The sequence below is a fragment of the Abramis brama genome (genome assembly GCF_963993115.1).
Source record: "Abramis brama genome assembly, chromosome: 23".
Classification (NCBI taxonomy): Eukaryota; Metazoa; Chordata; class Actinopteri; order Cypriniformes; family Leuciscidae; genus Abramis; species Abramis brama.
In genome coordinates this window covers 5,415,467-5,432,951 of record NC_139985.1, presented here as the reverse complement: position 1 = coordinate 5,432,951, position 17,485 = coordinate 5,415,467, and the positions used below count along the sequence as shown (strand labels likewise).

The 17,485-nt window shown below is 38.2% G+C and overlaps 1 protein-coding gene across 2 annotated transcripts; it reads left to right on the top strand.

Annotated features, from left to right (window-relative positions):
* Positions 1-159: 159 nt before the first annotated feature.
* Positions 160-17,157, top strand: LOC311074220 (bicaudal D homolog 2). 2 transcript variants are annotated; one of them, XM_084100634.1, is made up of 9 exons: positions 160-678; positions 9,244-9,456; positions 9,680-9,832; positions 10,071-10,511; positions 10,653-10,982; positions 11,083-11,748; positions 11,890-12,041; positions 13,567-13,813; positions 15,581-17,157. In XM_084100634.1, exons 1-9 carry the CDS (start codon positions 439-441, stop codon positions 15,581-15,583), a joined length of 2,445 nt encoding a protein of 814 aa, XP_083956760.1. In that variant the 5' UTR covers positions 160-438; the 3' UTR covers positions 15,584-17,157. The 2 variants fall into 2 exon arrangements, with proteins under 2 accessions (XP_083956760.1, XP_083956759.1); XM_084100633.1 differs by lacking the exon at positions 15,581-17,157 and having other exon boundaries at positions 13,567-15,414.
* The last annotated feature ends 328 nt before the right edge of the window (positions 17,158-17,485 follow it).

Below are 17,485 nucleotides of genomic sequence, written 5' to 3'. Positions count from 1 at the left end.
CATTTGGTTGAGTTTGGCATTCATTCAGTGAACCATCTGTGCGTCCAGTGTTGCCTTCGTGTACAGAACACAAAGCATTGTGGGTGTTGTAGTTAAACACCAGCCCTAATACGGCTTATGCATGGGTGAATGGAACTACATTAACCATAAAACAGGAGTGACAAAATCACTTCGTATTCTTGCTGGATGATCTCACAGCAAACCGAGTTCCCCTCCTAATCTCAGGAATGACATCAGAACAAGAGGAAATCATGGAGTTATACGTTGAAACATGGGGAATAAGTTTATAAGATTGAATTTTAAACTTTCCTTGAAGAATAGTGCATCTAATAAACTTCATGTACCTCAGATTGGGGATCAACTTCATGGTTGAGAGGGAGGAATTAACGGGCTCGGTCCGTTATCGCCTGCATTAGACTGTGCCGGGTGAAGGCAGACATGTCCGGGGATGAGGACGGGTGTCCCGAGGCGCAGCTGGTCACGGAGGCCGGGCCTAACTGGCTCCGCGCGGAGATCGAGCGCCTGACGCGGGAACTGAGCGAGACGAGCCGGGAGAAGATCCAGGCTGCGGAGTACGGGCTCGTGGTGCTGGAGGAGAACCAGCAGATGAAACAACGCTTTGAAGATCTGGAGAGCGAATATGAGACCGTCAGACAAGAGCTGGATCAGCTCAAAGAGGTGAAACCAACTCATACAATAACCGATTCAAATGTTTTTTTAAAAGTAACGGTTTTTTTGTTGCGAGCAGCGGCGCACTAAAGGAAAGTGTATCGGTCTGTGTCTCCACCCATTGTTACATTGTTCACTCATTTTATGTCCATTCAATGTTCTGAACAGTGTACTTCACATATGAAATATGAAAAGTGCCATAAATAACAGGGCGTGTGGAGTAAGAAATATCGATAAATCTGCCGATATTTATATCGCCATTTTGAAATGATCGGTATCGGTCGATCGACAGCCTTGATAATTGTTGATGCAGAAATTATTTACTGATTTTTGTGTAAATATTATGTAAAGTAAGTGCTAATTAAATTTATTTATAGGCAGTCGTCTCAGTTTTAAATCTCAATTTGATCATGCAATTTTGAGAGAAAGTTAGTCTGTCCCTTGTATTAAAGTGTATTGCACAAATGACACTTGTCAGGAAAAAATAATTGTAGTTCATTCAGGCTAGATGATACAAATGATGTCAGTGGTCAAATGTTTGTTGTTTGCTGTAATAAAGATATAAAATAGGCCTTAAGTTTAAACTGTAATGTGGTGTGATCTGCTAACCTCAAATTGTATTAAAATGATTGTGCATGCAGGTCTCAAAGGAATTGAGGGACTTCATGGAAAATTTGTAGGTCTACTTTTGAAAATTAATTGCTACAAATTCATTGTTAATTTTCTTAAATGATGCATTTAATGTATGTTGTTGTAGACTAATCAGTGATTAGGCTGTTCATTATTGTATCGGAAAGGAAAAATATTTAGTTTAATGTCAGTTTTCTTTGCATATCTTTATTAGAGATTAAAAAAAATCAACGTTGGTACTGGCAGTAAAAAAAATTACTACCAGTCAAACTCATTTATATAATTTCAAAGCATTATATCAGCATTCTAGCTTGTATTATTGGCATCAGTTGATTATAATAATAATAAACTTATTGGTAGACCTCAAGAAATCTGAAATTTTCTGACAATACCATTACCAATAATGTCAACACAAGTGATTTATACAGACGATATTGCTGTAAACAAAGGCTATACTTTAAATAAAATTACATTTATTTTAGAATTTAAAGCAATCCTTGTTTGTTTTCATCACAGTAACCTAAAAAAAGACCACAGGACATCCTGCCTTTTATCTATGGAAAAGCAGGATATTAATTTTTACATAATGTAAAATCACTAAATCCTTTTATACATTATATATTGTACATTCAGCATTCTAAACTAGTGTAAATAGATTAGACATGATTATAGACTGATAATGAAACAATGACAAGAAGTGAGATGTTGATGTGAGACAAGAAGTCAGTTTTGTGTGTGTGTGTGTGTGTGTGACTGAAACCTAGATTGGGATGTAGTTTGTATATGAATTGTTTTACAACTGAAAAGACTTCATATAGGTTTCTTTTTCAAGTCAGCTTTTGAATGGGTTCTTAATAGCAGCTCTGCACAACTCTCTCTCTCTCCTTTTCCCTTACAACTTCCTGTCAACAACTCAAACATGCAGCAAAGCTCGGACATTAATCCGAATTGTTTGAATTAGTCTATTTAGAGCTTGTCTCGGTTCTGTATATACTTCCTTCTGCTTAATCTTTTCTGCACGGCTCTAAATGAAGGACACAGTCTTCGTCATCTAGTAAGAAGATCTGGGAAAGAAATCGGGCTAAAAAAAGCACCTTAGGCTTGACTCATGTCCAACTCACACTAGGGGTGTCATTAAGGGGCTTCACCTGGAAGCTATGAAACTCTTTTTGTTTATAAATGCTCTTGTGTATCATTCCAAGCTACTAAAATACTTCTGTAGGTCAGTGCATGAAATCAGATTAGTAGGCAGATTAACTTGCATGAGTCATTTAATTAACAAAAGCAATGCAAATTTGAATATTTATGCAGTACATTTTTATAGTTATAAATTGTATCAATGAACATTTTTCCTTTGTTCCAAATTAAGGTTTTAGGTTAACATATACATTTTATGTGTTATTAGTAACCATTTATTTTAAATGTATTTTTTGATTTTAGGTTAACACTTACATACAAGTATGCCCTGTTAGTAGTCTCTTTGTTTATTTAAAAAAATAAAATAATCAATCGCTAATTCCTTTTAAATGGTCTTGCGTTGTGGCAATATATATATATTTTTTTAAAGTACAAATACTCCATGTATCTCAAGTAATCTAAATAAAATGTTTTGATCTTGTCCACTTTTGACCACTTCCACAGGTAGTCGAAAACGCATTTGACCGGATTGCTTTCATAGTGTATACGCTCATATGGTTATGTCAAGTGTGCTGCGCAAGTCCTGAAAAGTGAAGCCAAAGCATTTCGATCGCCCCTGGTGGCTGGCTGCAGTATAAGCCTTAATCCCCGCCCTCTCCATGTAATCGATTGGGACGTGAGCCAAACTAAAAAATCCAATAACACTTCAAATAATTTTTTTCCAAAGATGGTTTCTGTCATCACGCAGACGTATGTTCAAGTGTTCGTTTTCCCAATAAGTTTGGTTTTAGTTAGTTATTTGATACTATTAAAACAGAGTGCAAATGAGTGGGAGTGTGGGCGGGACCTTGATCCTGCGGCTCCACTACTGCGCAAACTCGAGCTCTGAACGATGTAATCGACAACGACCATTACAGGGATATTTTGGCTTCATGTTTCTACAGTGGAAGGAAACAGAGACGCCATGTCCATCTTTTTTACAGTCTATGGGTGGAATGTGTTCGAACATCCACAAAAGACTGCCTACTCTCCACCTACTGACCTAATGTGTAGGATTACATTATGGGAAGCGCGCCAGTCTGACAGGATTTAAACTTTGTTGGCTGAAGACCCAAGTTTGGTTCCATCACCAATTTTAATTTCTAACACACACTCACAGCATTCGGTGTGGTCTTTTGGCTAAAAGAGCAGAAACGAAAGCTGCTGCTCGTCGTACGTTTTTCCGTCATCTCCTTTCGCATTCATATGTAAATTGCGTGAGCTTATTTCGTCCATTAGATCGAAAGATCTAAAAAGCCCATACATTTACCCGCCCTTAGACCCTCCCCTCGAAGAAATCAGGACAGAAGTGGTTGAAAGTGGACAAAAGAGACTAGGTTAAAACACTAGGTGTAAACTCGTCTACTTGTGATCCGATTGACCAAAAAGCATCTCAATACCTGGTGTAAACAGGGCCCATGAGAGAGTGAACGTAGCCTTTAATGTGTTCACACTGTTAGTTTTTGAGATTGACAACCAGTCAACTTACAGGTCTGAGTCTCGAATTGTCCTGTTTACACAGCAACTGACAGTAGCAACTCAAATACTGCCTGTATATGAACTTGCAACTGGAGTCAAGCCCGTATTCTCTTATTAGTAAACATAGCAACAGTGACTAAAGTAATATCAAAGATGACGACGTCCATAAAACTGAAAAGTCATCAACTTTGACATGACAAGAGTCCAATTGAGCCACAAGTTGATCTGTCAAATCTTCACTAACCTACAGCAGCTTTTATATCTGGGTGGATAGCAGATCTAAAACCTTCAGATTACACACAGCCCATATCTCCATTGCTGTAAGTTACCGAAACCACACATGATAGGCCAGAACACATGTGCAGCGCAGAGCGGATCTCTCGCACTGTATGACGTGATGGGCAGCTAGTTGTCCAGTCCGGTTCCGTTCAGATAGTGCAGGTTTTCCGAGAATGCAGTTTTAAGTTCTGAAAATGTATGTTTGTGAGTTCGGTTATAGAATTATTTATTTATTTTTATTTTTATTTTATTTTTTGCACAAATTAAAAGAAAATACAACACCAAGGACATACTGATGCATATACAGTGCCGGAGGAGACGAGTTAATCCCACTCAAGTATATCGGATCTGCTCTCTCACCTGTTGAACTCCAACACACACACACACATACACGTACATTAACTCATTCTTAAAACACTCTCTAAGCATAGTTCTGTTTCTAGGTTAAATCAGTATGACCAAACACACAGCTAGCAGGGATGCAAAGTTATAGATATTTATTTTATTATACTTTTTTATATATGTACACTATAATTCCAAAGTTTGGGGTCAGTAAGTTTTTTAATCAAATGTTTTCATAGGAAGTCTCTTATACTTACCAACCCTAATATTCAAAAATAGAGTAAAAAAAGTTAGATTTAAAATAACTGTTTTCTATTTGAATATATTTTAAAATTTAATTTATTCCTGTGATCAAAGCTGAATTTTCAGCATCATTACAGTCTTCAGTGTCACATGATCCTTCAGAAATCATTCTAATATGATGATTTGCTGCTCATAGAAAATTTCTTATTATTATCGATGTTAACAGAGATTTAAATATTTTTGTGGAAATCTCTATTTTTGTCTGATCAAAGCGATGTGGATGTCTGCTCGAGCTCTGTAATTCGCCACTCCGGTAAAGTCGCGTCAGGTTTATTTATATAGCACTTTATACAATAGATTGCTTAAAAGCAATCAGCTTTACAGTATTAAACATGAAAAAGCAGTGTCAGTATATCTTTCGATTAAAATTACAACTTAATTTTCTCCATTGTGCACTTGTTTTTACTTTCGGACGTCTGACCTCGATTTCCATGTCAAAGAAGGCGGAGCTTCAGAACACACCTACCTTTTAAGTAATAGCCAAGGACCAATGGTGTTTACCAGCCAGAGCGAACTTTTCCAGAAAGTTTGTTTTGGCAAGTTGTTTCGAACTCCCAAAACGAACTTAATTTTGGCCTGATCATGTTCAAAATGACATTACACTGGTTTGTTCTTCAGTTTCGTAGTATATCGGGGCCTTAATATAATAATCAATGAAAATAATGCTATGAATGGCCAGTACCTATAACATCACCAATATGTTGTTCATCTCTATTTCTGAAAGTAAAAAGAAGTGTATGTTGATAATGTTGAATTTGGTGGGCATCTTCGTTGTGCTGAAGGAAGTCTTAGCCCACCACAGCCATATGTCAGATAAACAGTGGCAAAAGTATTTACACAACTGCTCAGATTTGTGTTCAGTTTGAACTTGTGTCCTAACCAGAATGAAACACTTTGTCAGCTGTGCAGTCCATCAGAAAGGGTTTAAAGTGTGAAAGAATGGTAACATTTTAGTCACCTTCAACAAGGGGGGATAGAGTCTGCATCAGTGTGGTGGGTCCACAGCTGTGCAGGGCTGGGACTCCCTCACCGTAGAGTTGATACAGCCTATCTACAGGCTGCTGTGGTTTATAGGGTTTGTGACTATTTAAAGAAGCGGAAGAGTAAATATTTGAGGTTTCTTAAGCCTAACGATGGAAAAACTGCAGTTTTCTAAGTGGAATGTTCTTTTTGATCAAGATTTGCAGTTTTATTTGATTTTACATGCATGATGTAGGGTTCTAGAGTGTAAATGCACATTTTTACCTGATGATAAGGTCTAGCGATAATGAGTGTGTTTCCATCAACACATGGAGCTGTAGTGTCAAAGAGTTTGACAGAGGTTCGAGTCCAGCTTAACACTTCCTAGTCTCTGCGTTTGCCAAGTTATTACTTTAAGATGAACAATTCTAATTCTACATTTCTGCTGTTTTGTAAGTATTTTCTATACAGCTGGTAGTAGACAGACACTGTGTGTGCTTTGCACGTTTAGCGTGCTTGACATTATAGCATTATATAAGTTGCTGCACATTTCAGATAATAAAAAAGCGTGACTTGTATCCCCACTTATATTCTATTTTAGATAAACATCACTAAACGGCACATAAAAACCAAACTAACTTTTGGTTCAGATGCATCTAGTTGGCTATGTGAAGCTAGTTCTTTTTGCCTATCCATAATTTCCTCTTTTCAGTCTCTTGTGAGAAACGTATTTGAAAAATGAAGACTTGCTCATGCAAACTTTTAGGAAGTAGGAGATATTTTTAATCTGCCCAGGCACTAATGGATTGGCTCATCTGCCATTTTTAATGCATTTGCCATTTTAAAATGGATATGTAAACCTAGATTTTATTTTTAGACTGTCAATGTTAAACTATTTTCATGTGATATCAATGCTGATATGACTGAAATCTGAGTAATCACTAGAGAAGAGTCAGATGATATCGCTTAATACTCTGCAAACCAAGCCTCTGTCAACTCTCACACAGAGCAAAGCTTGTCTGGTTTCTGAATCAGCTGTCGTTGGCAAGCGGTTTTGTTGTTGTTAGAGAAGATCATGACGTCAATTTGTTTTCCAACCCGGAAGGATAATTCACCATGGATTCCCAATTGAATTTCAAATGGACCTTTAGATTACCAGATTTATGAATAAAATAAGATCTGTGGTTAACATTACTTAAAGTCTACTACTACTTGTTTTGTTGTACAATATAAATTGTTACTAAGGACTCCAACAGTCAATTACTTGCCTGACAGGTCAAGTTTATAATTAACATTTTTCTTTTTCTCTTTATTCTCTTCAAGTACAGACCTCTTATTACTCATAAACTGAAAACTGCTCTGCTAAGAACTTGTTAGAAATTGAAAACAATGAATGAAAAGTAGGCGCTCGAATGCTAATTCTCTTCTAGGTTGTAGGACTATGAACTGAACAGCTGTGTTGAGGATTTGTTCTGCGCAGGTGAGAAGTCTTGCAGCCTAACATCAAAGCTTAATCTTGTTGCTGAAGTCTCAACGGCAGCCTTATTTTACTACAGCACTGGGCTGGCATAGATAAATTTAACATGGCCTTTTCTTGGTACTGGTTAAATAGAGTACACTCTTAATGCATCTCTAGCTGGATTTAAGCATAGAAATGCTGAGAATTTTAAGTAGATTCTCAGATAAGAATTAGTGAATTTGGAATTCAACAGAAATGTTGTGTCGTCTATGTTTTAAAAAAAAAGGATAATATCACAAAAATAGATCTTTCCAAATCATTAGTTAGGGAATAGAGAGAAACAAACAGTGGAGGTCTGTATGTTAGCATGGCCTTTATCCGTGGAATCTCTGTTCTGGAATCGGAATAAACTTCTAAAGAAATGTCTTGGCAACCCGGAGTGACAGGTGGACCGTTGCCAGATCTTAGCAGCAGCTGCTGTGGCAGGAGGAGGACTTAGCGCTGACACCATTTCCACTTCTCTTTCTGTCGTCCAGTGTCGCAAATGGATGTTTCTTCAACTTGCAGGCACTTTTATTTCCCATGGGTTGATTTGAATTAAAACTGGCATCAGCTTTTTTCTGTGCCTTGATTTATTTTTACTACTTTATTTTCTTCAAATGCCCTTTATCTTTCAATGTTATTGTTTTATGCTTATCCCAGACTCAGATGATCAAATATAAGCCAATATATATTGCATAAAACATATTTATTTTAAACATGCATTATTACATTTAAAACTATGATGATCATTGTGTGAAAATAATTGAAATCTTTTTTACAGAAATTATAATTAACCCACAGTTGTGGCATCATTTCCAACACAACTATTTTGCTCCTAATAGTGCCTGGTATTAAACAATGTAAAATGAGGAAAATACTACTGAACAAACTTAGTTAAATTTAATTGTGCGTATTTATGATGCATAAAATACTAGCTATGAAACAACACTTGGCGAGACAAAAGAGTTTGCCATTTTATTCCATTAATTTTGAAAATGTTATTTCCACCACAATCATTTCCATCACAGAATGCTAATGATACATAATTTGAGGTGTGTTGGAAAAGACACTGTGGTGGCAATATTCACGACTTTCATAAATGTACATGTTATCATAAATTAATACATAGTTATGTTAATACATGATTAATACATAAATTAAACCATTCAAAGTGTGAAAAGTTTTTTTGAGAGGTTTTATTTTCAAAAATTCCAGTCCAGCAGCACTGTTAACATTTATGACTCGTGCTGCTGTGTGTGTGTGTGTGTGTGTGTGTGTGTGTGTGGCAACTCAGTCAGGCTGTAGCATACCAATGACATCATTCAGACTGGCACACAGATTTAGAAGGGAGAAAAAGAGCTCTTGGATAGAATTCAACTAGTTTTTTGTCTCTAGCCAGTTACATCAGTTTCCAGGAAATGCATCTTTGAGTCTTACAAAATGACCAACATCAAAACTAAACTGTCTGTGGGAATCCTGAGATTTGGGGCAAATCTGCAGAACGGATTTAAAAATGGTAAAATGTGTTAAGCAGAGCTGAGAGAACCAGACTCTTATTTGTAGATGTGTGTTAAAGAATTTTGGCTGATAAATAGTGAAGATAGCTGTCAACCAATATAAGCTACACATAGAAGTTGCATGAGATAAGACATTTTGTTGTTAGCATGTCTTCAAATGAACATAAATCTTATTGATTTCCCTCAACAGTCAAAAAATGTACAGTCCTTGGGTCGATTACATTTAGCCATTTAAATTCTAAACCATATATTCCATAGCGTTTCTTTAGTACAGTTAAGATTAATATGAACCATTAATTACAAAACATGTAATTTGTTTGCAGCATAGCGCTAGACCTTAATAGTTATAATTCTAACTGTGATCTCTCCCTGATCATGTTCACACAGGCATATGGCCAGGTTCACTCCACTCATAAAAAGGTGGCTGCAGACGGGGAAAGCAGGGAGGAGTCCCTCATCCTGGAGTCGGCATCTAAAGAGGCGTACTATGAGCAGAGAGTGCAGGAACTGCAGGCTGACCTACGACAAACAAAAAACACTCTCACCAGCACCCAGGCTGAGAACGAACGTCTGGCCACCCACGCCCTCGAGCTGAGAGAGGTTCGTGCAGTAGAGGGTTTTGTTAAGTATTTGCAACTTAAACATTTATTAATGTTGTTCAGATAATAATGTACTCAACAGCAAAGGTTGCAAGGATAAATAGGCTAATATTATACTGTCAACTTATATCTATGTGGTCATACAAACAAACCCAGTGACTTATGCCCCCAGTTTTGCATATAGATTCATTGATTTTTCCATGAAAATTTGTTCCATTCTTAAGAATAATGAGATTGTGGAGCTGCAGCGCAGTCGTCTGCGTGACGACATTCGAGAGTACAAGATCCGAGAGTCTCGTCTGCTGCAAGACTACACTGAACTGGAGGAGGAGAACATCAGCCTGCAGAAACAAGTCTCCACCCTTAAACAGGGTCAGGTTAGTAGTATTGACATTTGGGGGTGGTGTGGAAGAGTAACCAAAGCTCACGATTAATAATCGAAAGGTTGATGGTTCCAGTCCTACAAGGAGCAAGACATGCACAATCACCATGTACTTTAGATGAAAGTGTCTGCTTAACAATGACTACTACTTCCACAAAGTTGCATGTGTACAAGTCTTTGCTGTTTTTGGCTTGCTTATGTTACAATCTTGTAATCTCTGACCTCTTCCAAAGGTGGAGTTTGAGGGATTCAAACATGAGAATCGGCGTTTGGAAGAGGAAGTACAGTACCTAAACAGCCAGCTAGAGGACGCTGTTCGGTTACGCGAAATAGCTGAGCGTCAGCTAACGGAGGCTCTAGAAACCGTAAAAACCGAGCGGGAGCAGAAAGCAGCTCTTCGAAAAGAATTGACACATCACATGACCTTGGGAGACTCCCTCCTTGCCAGCTCATTGGACGGGCTTAAACTGAATGCAGACGAACCTAATAACGACGATGCCATTCTGACATTTGAAAATGGATTTGCTAAAGTCAGTGAGGGTAACGATGAAGATAACAGATTGTTTTCACCCAAGAGAGGCGAAAATTTCCGTCCCGCACCAAGTCTGGTGGATGACTTGTTGACCGAGCTGAACATCTCAGAGATCCAGAAACTCAAGCAACAGCTCTTACAGGTATAGCCATCTTTGAGTATGCTGCAAATTTAATACTTTGCACTTGATGGGCTTTCGACTGTTTGGTAAATTCATTGAAATGGTCAAACTGCTGAAAATGTTTGAAGATGAAAATTTTCCCCCCTTTATTTCACCTTGCAGGTAGAGCGAGAGAAGGTAGCTCTTCTCACCACTTTACAGGACTCTCAGAAGCAGTTAGAGCATGCTCGAGGCGCATTGGCCGAAAAGCAGGAAGCCATGACGAGACTTACCGATGATTTGGGCGCAATGAGAAGACTGCAGGCAGGCAAGGAGCGGCAGTCGGCACTGGACAGTGAGCGAGAGCGCGACAGTCGAGAGGACAATGATGTGGACTATTATGAGCTGGATATCAACGGGCCAGAGATACTTCGCTGCAAGTATGAGGTAGCCATAGGAGAGGCAGGTGAACTGAGGGAGGAGCTTAAAGGACTAAAGTCGGAGCATGATGTGGTGAGTGGGACTGAGAAAAGTCGAGTTGTGTTCAATATTATTTATGTTTCATTAATGGGTTGATGGTACATTGTGTGGCAACATTTATGTATGATTCTAGATGAAGGCTGAGCATGAGGAGGTACGGGCACGACTAGAGGGACAGGTGCGTGACCTCAGTGTTCAAGTGTCTCAGTTGGAGAGCAGCAGCCGTACAGACCGTGATCAAGTCGTTCGGTTGGAAAAGGAGCTGAAGGAAGTGAGTGCAGTCGCGGGCGAGACAGAGGGCAGTCTCAGCGTGGCCCAGGATGAACTTGTTGCCTTTAGCGAAGAGCTTGCAAACCTCTACCACCATGTCTGCATGTGCAACAATGAAACCCCGAATCGTGTCATGCTTGATTTCTACAAAGAGGGTAAAGGAAACAAGACTGAACATAAAGATCGGCAGTCTACATTGACGCAAACCAGCGATAGCACAGCCCAGGCACCCAGGTCCAACTCCACCACTGTTGACAGCTCAACTGCAGTCAGAGAAGATCCCCGTCCTGAACCTCTGGACATCTACAACCTGGTAGCAATAATTCGGGATCAGATCCGCTACTTGCAGAAGGCGGTGGACCGTACCACAGAACTATCCAGGCAAAGAGTTGCTTCCCTAGAGTTGGCAGCAGTGGCAGATAAAGACCAAGCTGCTTGCATGGAGGAGATTTTGAAGCTCAAGTCCCTGCTGAGCACTAAGCGAGAACAGATTGCCACGCTGAGGACTGTGCTCAAGGCCAACAAACAGGTGAGAATAAAAAAGATTAGCTTGGCATGAATGTATGACGCCAGAATATTGACCTTGTTGTTGATCATTCAAATGGATTGACTGAGATCTTCTTCGTATGTAAAGTGCTCTGAACTGTGGTGTGGTTCTGTCCCTCTTTAGACAGCTGAGGTTGCCCTGGCAAACTTGAAGAGCAAATATGAGACTGAAAAGGCCATGGTCACTGAAACCATCATGAAGTTGAGGAACGAGCTGAAGGCTCTTAAAGAAGATGCTGCCACTTTCTCCTCTCTCAGGGCAATGTTTGCCACCAGGTAGTACAAAAACACATCTGAAAAGTTGTTTCTCTTCCAGCTTTAATTGTCTGGCTCGCCCTAATGAAGTAACTCCTCCATTATCCCTGCTACTGTCCAGAAAACAGTAGGGTTACTTAGGCCCTGTTTACACCATCGGATCACAAGTAGATCAAAGAGACACATACCTGTTTACACCTGGTATTTTAATTTGCCACTTTCAACCACTTCTTTCCTGATTTCTTCGAGGGGAGTGTTTTTTTCAGATCTTTCGGTCTGATGGACAAAATAAGTTTGCAAAATTTACATATAAACTAGTGCTGTCAAACTATTAAAATATTTAATCGCGATTAATCGCATTAATGTCATAGTTAACTCGCAATTAATCACACATTTCTATCTGTTCTAAATGTCCCTTGATTTCTTTTTGTCACATTATTTTTTCTCATTTTAATGCTCTTATCAACATGGAAAAGTGGATCGGCTTGCTTTGTGCAAATGTTTTTTTTTTATTGAAAACAACATTGGCATATACGGTAGCGTTCAATTTCACACTAACATTCTCACTTGGAGCAGTCATTCATACTTGGAGCAAATAATCGCATTAGAGAATTCGCATCCGCTGTGTGCTTGGCCATCAAGTGGTATTTGAGACTGGACGTTCTGCGATGATAGCTCAGTTCACAACGACAAAACACACAGATCACTTTGGTCTTGTCAATGGAACTTGGAAAGTAAACTTTCCATTCAGAATCTTATTGGCATCCATTTCGGCGTCTCGCGCTCGCCATCCACTCAAAACGTAACGTTAGCCTTCTACTCTTTGGCCGGCTCGCAAACCCAAACAAGTGTGTGCGGCGTGCCTGTTTTGTTTCCGGTCTAGCTAGATCCGGTGTGGTGTTGTAGTTTTTCTAACGTTACTAGTTGTTGCAACAGCATGTGAAAAAAAACCTACAAAGTTTGCTAGGCCAAAAAGAACGTTAATCTCGCGCTAAAAAAATTTACGCCGTTAAAATGGGGTTGCGTTAACGCCGTTAATAACGCGTTTTACTGACAGCACTAATATAAACGTGTCTGGAGACGACAGAAAAACGTGGAGAGCAGCAGCTTTTGTTTCTGCTCTGACAGCTGCAAAACCACGCTGAACACTGTGAGTGTTAGAAATCAGGAATGGTGAGAGAACATTGTGTATGGTAAGTTTTTTTGTCTTCAAACCAAACTTGGATCTCAGCTAACAAAGTTTAAATCCCATCTGCCTAGTGTGCTTCCCGTAATGTTTACTAATTAAGTCAGTAGGCGGTCTTTTGTGGCTGTACGAACACATTCGACCACATCTACACCACGAAAGCAATCCGGTTGAATGCGTTTTCAACTACCTCTGGAAGTGGTCAAAAGTGGACAAGCTCAAAACATTTTAGACCCCATTCACACCTGTATTTGGCATCGACCAAAACGCATATTAATACCAGGTGTAAACAGGGCTTTTATTTAGGAACTAAATCTGGTTTATTACATCTCTATCCCTCTTTCACTCTTTCTTCTTTAGGTGTGATGAGTATGTAACACAACTGGACGACATGCAGAGGCAGCTGGCTGCAGCGGAAGATGAGAAGAAGACTCTGAACTCCCTCCTGCGAATGGCCATCCAGCAAAAACTGGCCCTCACTCAGCGACTGGAGGATCTGGAGTTTGACCACGAGCAATCCCGAAGAGGATCCGGTGCTGGGCCAGGTGGACGTGGGAAGGCTCCATCTGGGCGTGGCAGAGGACCCTTGTCTTTTTCCAGCCCCCATGTAAGTCCTAGACTTCCCTGTAAGAACCGACCACAACCACACGGCCTCATTGGAAGTCCTGCGGTTTTCTGCAGTGAGAAGTATAAAATTCTGTGTGATGCTGGATCCGATTAACACCTGTGTGTAACTGTCACTCATCAGCATCCTCATACTAACTAACACTCCTTTTACTGTATGTGTGCTTGGGACAAAACAACACTAACATGTTTGTACTAACAGTTCTAATGTGTTAACTTTTGTTCTGTAGATATCTGGAGAGAATAGATGTGTTGGTAATGCCATCCTCCCTACTAGGGTTATCACGATCACTACACTTGCTAGTTCACTGAACAAATTATCATTGTTCTTGGAGTTTTCCAAAAATTTCATAATAGGTGAACTCCAATATTTGGGTATTTTTTGCAACTTTTAGTATCGACGAGTGTCGGTATATACTATATTTGGCAAATTATGCAGTATATGACCAGAACACACTGTAATGTATAATGCAATGCATTAGGTTAATTTCCAGTGTCTTTGTACAAACAAATATATTGTGTTGGAACTAAACTACAGGGAAGTAGATATCCTATGAACAAGGATGGAGGAAATGATTAGAGACAATGTCTTATCATGTTAATATATATCTATGTCCATATCTAAATTTGGCTTTTCTGTCTGAACGTTTGAACCCAATGTTTCTACTTGAACATAGCCAGCACTGAGAATACTGAATGTCATTGAGTTAAACCCAGTTTCACAAAGCTAGTCTGTTAATCTCTGTGTCAGTGGGAATAAGTCTGTGTAATCCCAACAGAGACGCACCTTGTTGAGCCTGCTGGGAGATTTGCAATCCAGGTTGCAACCTGCAACCCTAAAGGACATAATTGATGCTGCAGATTATTTTGCTAAAAATATTACAAAAATGAAAGGTCTTTTGTTAAATATGATGTCTATATTTGTGAAAAGATTTCATAAAGATGATGTCCGTGTTTGTGCGCACAGAAAAATGCGTTAAGAAATTTTAGACTATCCTTCTCCAAGATGAATTTAGTTTCAACTGTGATTTTATGTCATTTCATGTCTTTGTTGATTTTGTTCATCCTGTTTCATCTAGCCATTAAGCCAGCATAACATACATTGTCCATGTTGTCTTCACAGTGGTGACTCTGAACCACTGTAGCATGCATGATCTGATTCTGCTCAGTCTCAAACCTTTGTATTAGATTGCATGTTGTCTGATGCATGTGAGTCCTGTTTCCTGCTGTCCATCGCATCAGGAAGAGTGAGTCTTTGTTTTGCTGTGTACTAATGGGTCTAACTGGTCTAATTGTTGACGGTAACATTCACTTTGTCTACTTCCATGTGAACTTTACTTATTAGGAAATATTATTTAAAGGGATAGCTCACCTAAAAATCAAAATTCTGTCATTAATTACTTAACTAATTCTGTCATGTCGTTCCAAACCCGTAATCTTCGGAACGCAAAGCACTTGCGTTGCTTCATAAAATTGCGGTTAAACCACTGGAGTCACATGGATTAATTTTATGTTTTTTACATTTCTGGGGCTTGAAAGTGGTAGTTGCGTAGCTGTCAATGGAGGGACAGAAAGCTCTCAGATTTCATCAAAAAAAAAAAAAATTGGTTTCTGAAGATGAACGAAAGATTTACGGGTTTAGAACGATAAATGACAATTTTCATTTTTGGGTGAACTATACCTTTAAGTTACATTTGGATAATTTATGATGTGATCATTCTGATGATTGTTTTGTTTCTCAATTTTGCAGTAATTTTATTAGCTCTGGCTGCAAATGGCTATTTCCCCCTTCCTTCACTCTACACTATACGTCCAGAATACACATGCCTGGTTCAATTTTGGAAACAAGAAATTTGTCCCTGGATGTGGCTGCAAGGAAACACAGGCTCACATGTAAAGCTGGCCGGTCTATGTAATCATTATTCTGACTGTTACTGTGGTATTTTATTTTTTCTGCTTTGTTTTGTTTTTATTTTTATTTTTTTAAACTGTGCACTTTTAGTGCATTAGTTATTATCATGTAAGAGATGCACATTTCAGTATACTTAGCACATTTATTGTTTTGCTCTTGCAAATTTTACGTATTTAACTGAACAAAAAAATAATATAAGAACTATTTGTTTGTTTATTGTATTTTAAATGCTTAACTGCCTGGTTCTAAGCATACTCCAGGGAGGGCAATTATGTTAAATATGCCTATGTTTCTTATTCTGTTCAATAGTCAAACATTCTAACTGAACATTATCTTGCTAGTTAGTGTAACTCCACTAAAAGAACAATGAATTTGACCGGAAAACTTTCATAGAAATGTTAAATTCAAGACATTTATAGAAAACAAATCGATTCCAAATTGGAATACTTTCTACATTGTTTGCCAAATACTGCATTAAGGTCTGCATTTTGTGTTTTACAATGCAATACATTATTTGTTTTTAGACATTAATTATCTGTTTTATATAATCCTCTCCTAAGACCTCCTGTGCCTTTTTTTGTTTTCATGAACAATTTTTCTGTCAGTCTCGCTATAGATCTTAACCATTTGGCCCAGTTTGAACATCCAATTTGGATAGTAATTAAACACTCCTTTTGAAATTCAACTCAGATTGCTTGTTTAGGAGATTTTAAATGATAGTAAGGATTAGGTGTGTTAAAATCATACATTCCTTTGAGGAAGAAATGATTTCTGATGGCGGTCTTATTGGCTGTCTGTTGACATTGTTAGTCATTATTTTCCTATGTGTAACCTTGATAATATTTTGTTTGTATTTCAGCAAGCAGAAAACTTTGCCTCAGAACATTTGTGCCATTTCAATTTTAAGACATTATAAGTTTTAAATTACCTTTTTTCTTTCTTTTTTCTTCTTCTTTTGACCACAAATTAAGTGCAATTTTGTGCTGTTTCTGGAGTGTATGCAATAGTTTTCTATTTGCTGAAAACCGCTTCATCAGCCATGTCATAGCTTATTGTGACATTTTGAGTTTATTTTTACACATTTGTATGGAATGACCTCACGTCTTCGTTCATATTTATTCATAATGTATCGTTCAGTATTAATGACTAGGTTTATATATGCATTTTAACCGGCACATGCGTTGCCTCTCTTTGCATTTCTACTTGAAATCTTACAGGTACAGTGTAAGCTATACCGCATCACCTGTTTTTTTGTTTGTTTTTGTACAGTACTGATTTCAATTTTGTGCTATTTTTCTAAACATTTGAGATTCCCTGTAGTTTATCATGAGGAACACATTATAGGCCCATGTCTGTCTTAACATTTCTCATTTGACAAAAAAACGAGGAAAAAAATAAACTAATGTAAAATATTGCATTTGTGTGTAACTGAATGTGTGTATAGATAGATAACGTGTGTTTATACATATGTATGAATGGGCTTTGTAAGTTATACATATTATTATTTTACGTTATACATTATAAATTATTTAACGTTACACATAATACACGTAATAGATTGTTTGTTAATATCAAAATCGTTTATATGCAGCGCTCACTGCTTGCCGGTCAACAACTAATATGCAGTTGTGTTTCATCTATTATACAATGAGATTCGAATCTATTTTTTACAATATAATCCGTGTTTGCGTAAAGTTCCATAATGTAACATTTTTCCCGTTTTGATCGGAACTTCCGGTAATA

What these genes read in the sequence shown, in the direction of transcription:
- LOC311074220 (XM_084100633.1), top strand. Translation starts at nt 439, where the DNA reads ATGTCCGGGGATGAGGACGGGTGTCCCGAGGCGCAGCTGGTCACGGAG. An exon ending in TGCTCAAGGCCAACAAACAG is followed by an intron (nt 11,749 to 11,889) that starts GTGAGAATAAAA and finishes GTCCCTCTTTAG; the next exon opens with ACAGCTGAGGTTGCCCTGGC. An exon ending in AGGGCAATGTTTGCCACCAG is followed by an intron (nt 12,042 to 13,566) that starts GTAGTACAAAAA and finishes TTTCTTCTTTAG; the next exon opens with GTGTGATGAGTATGTAACAC.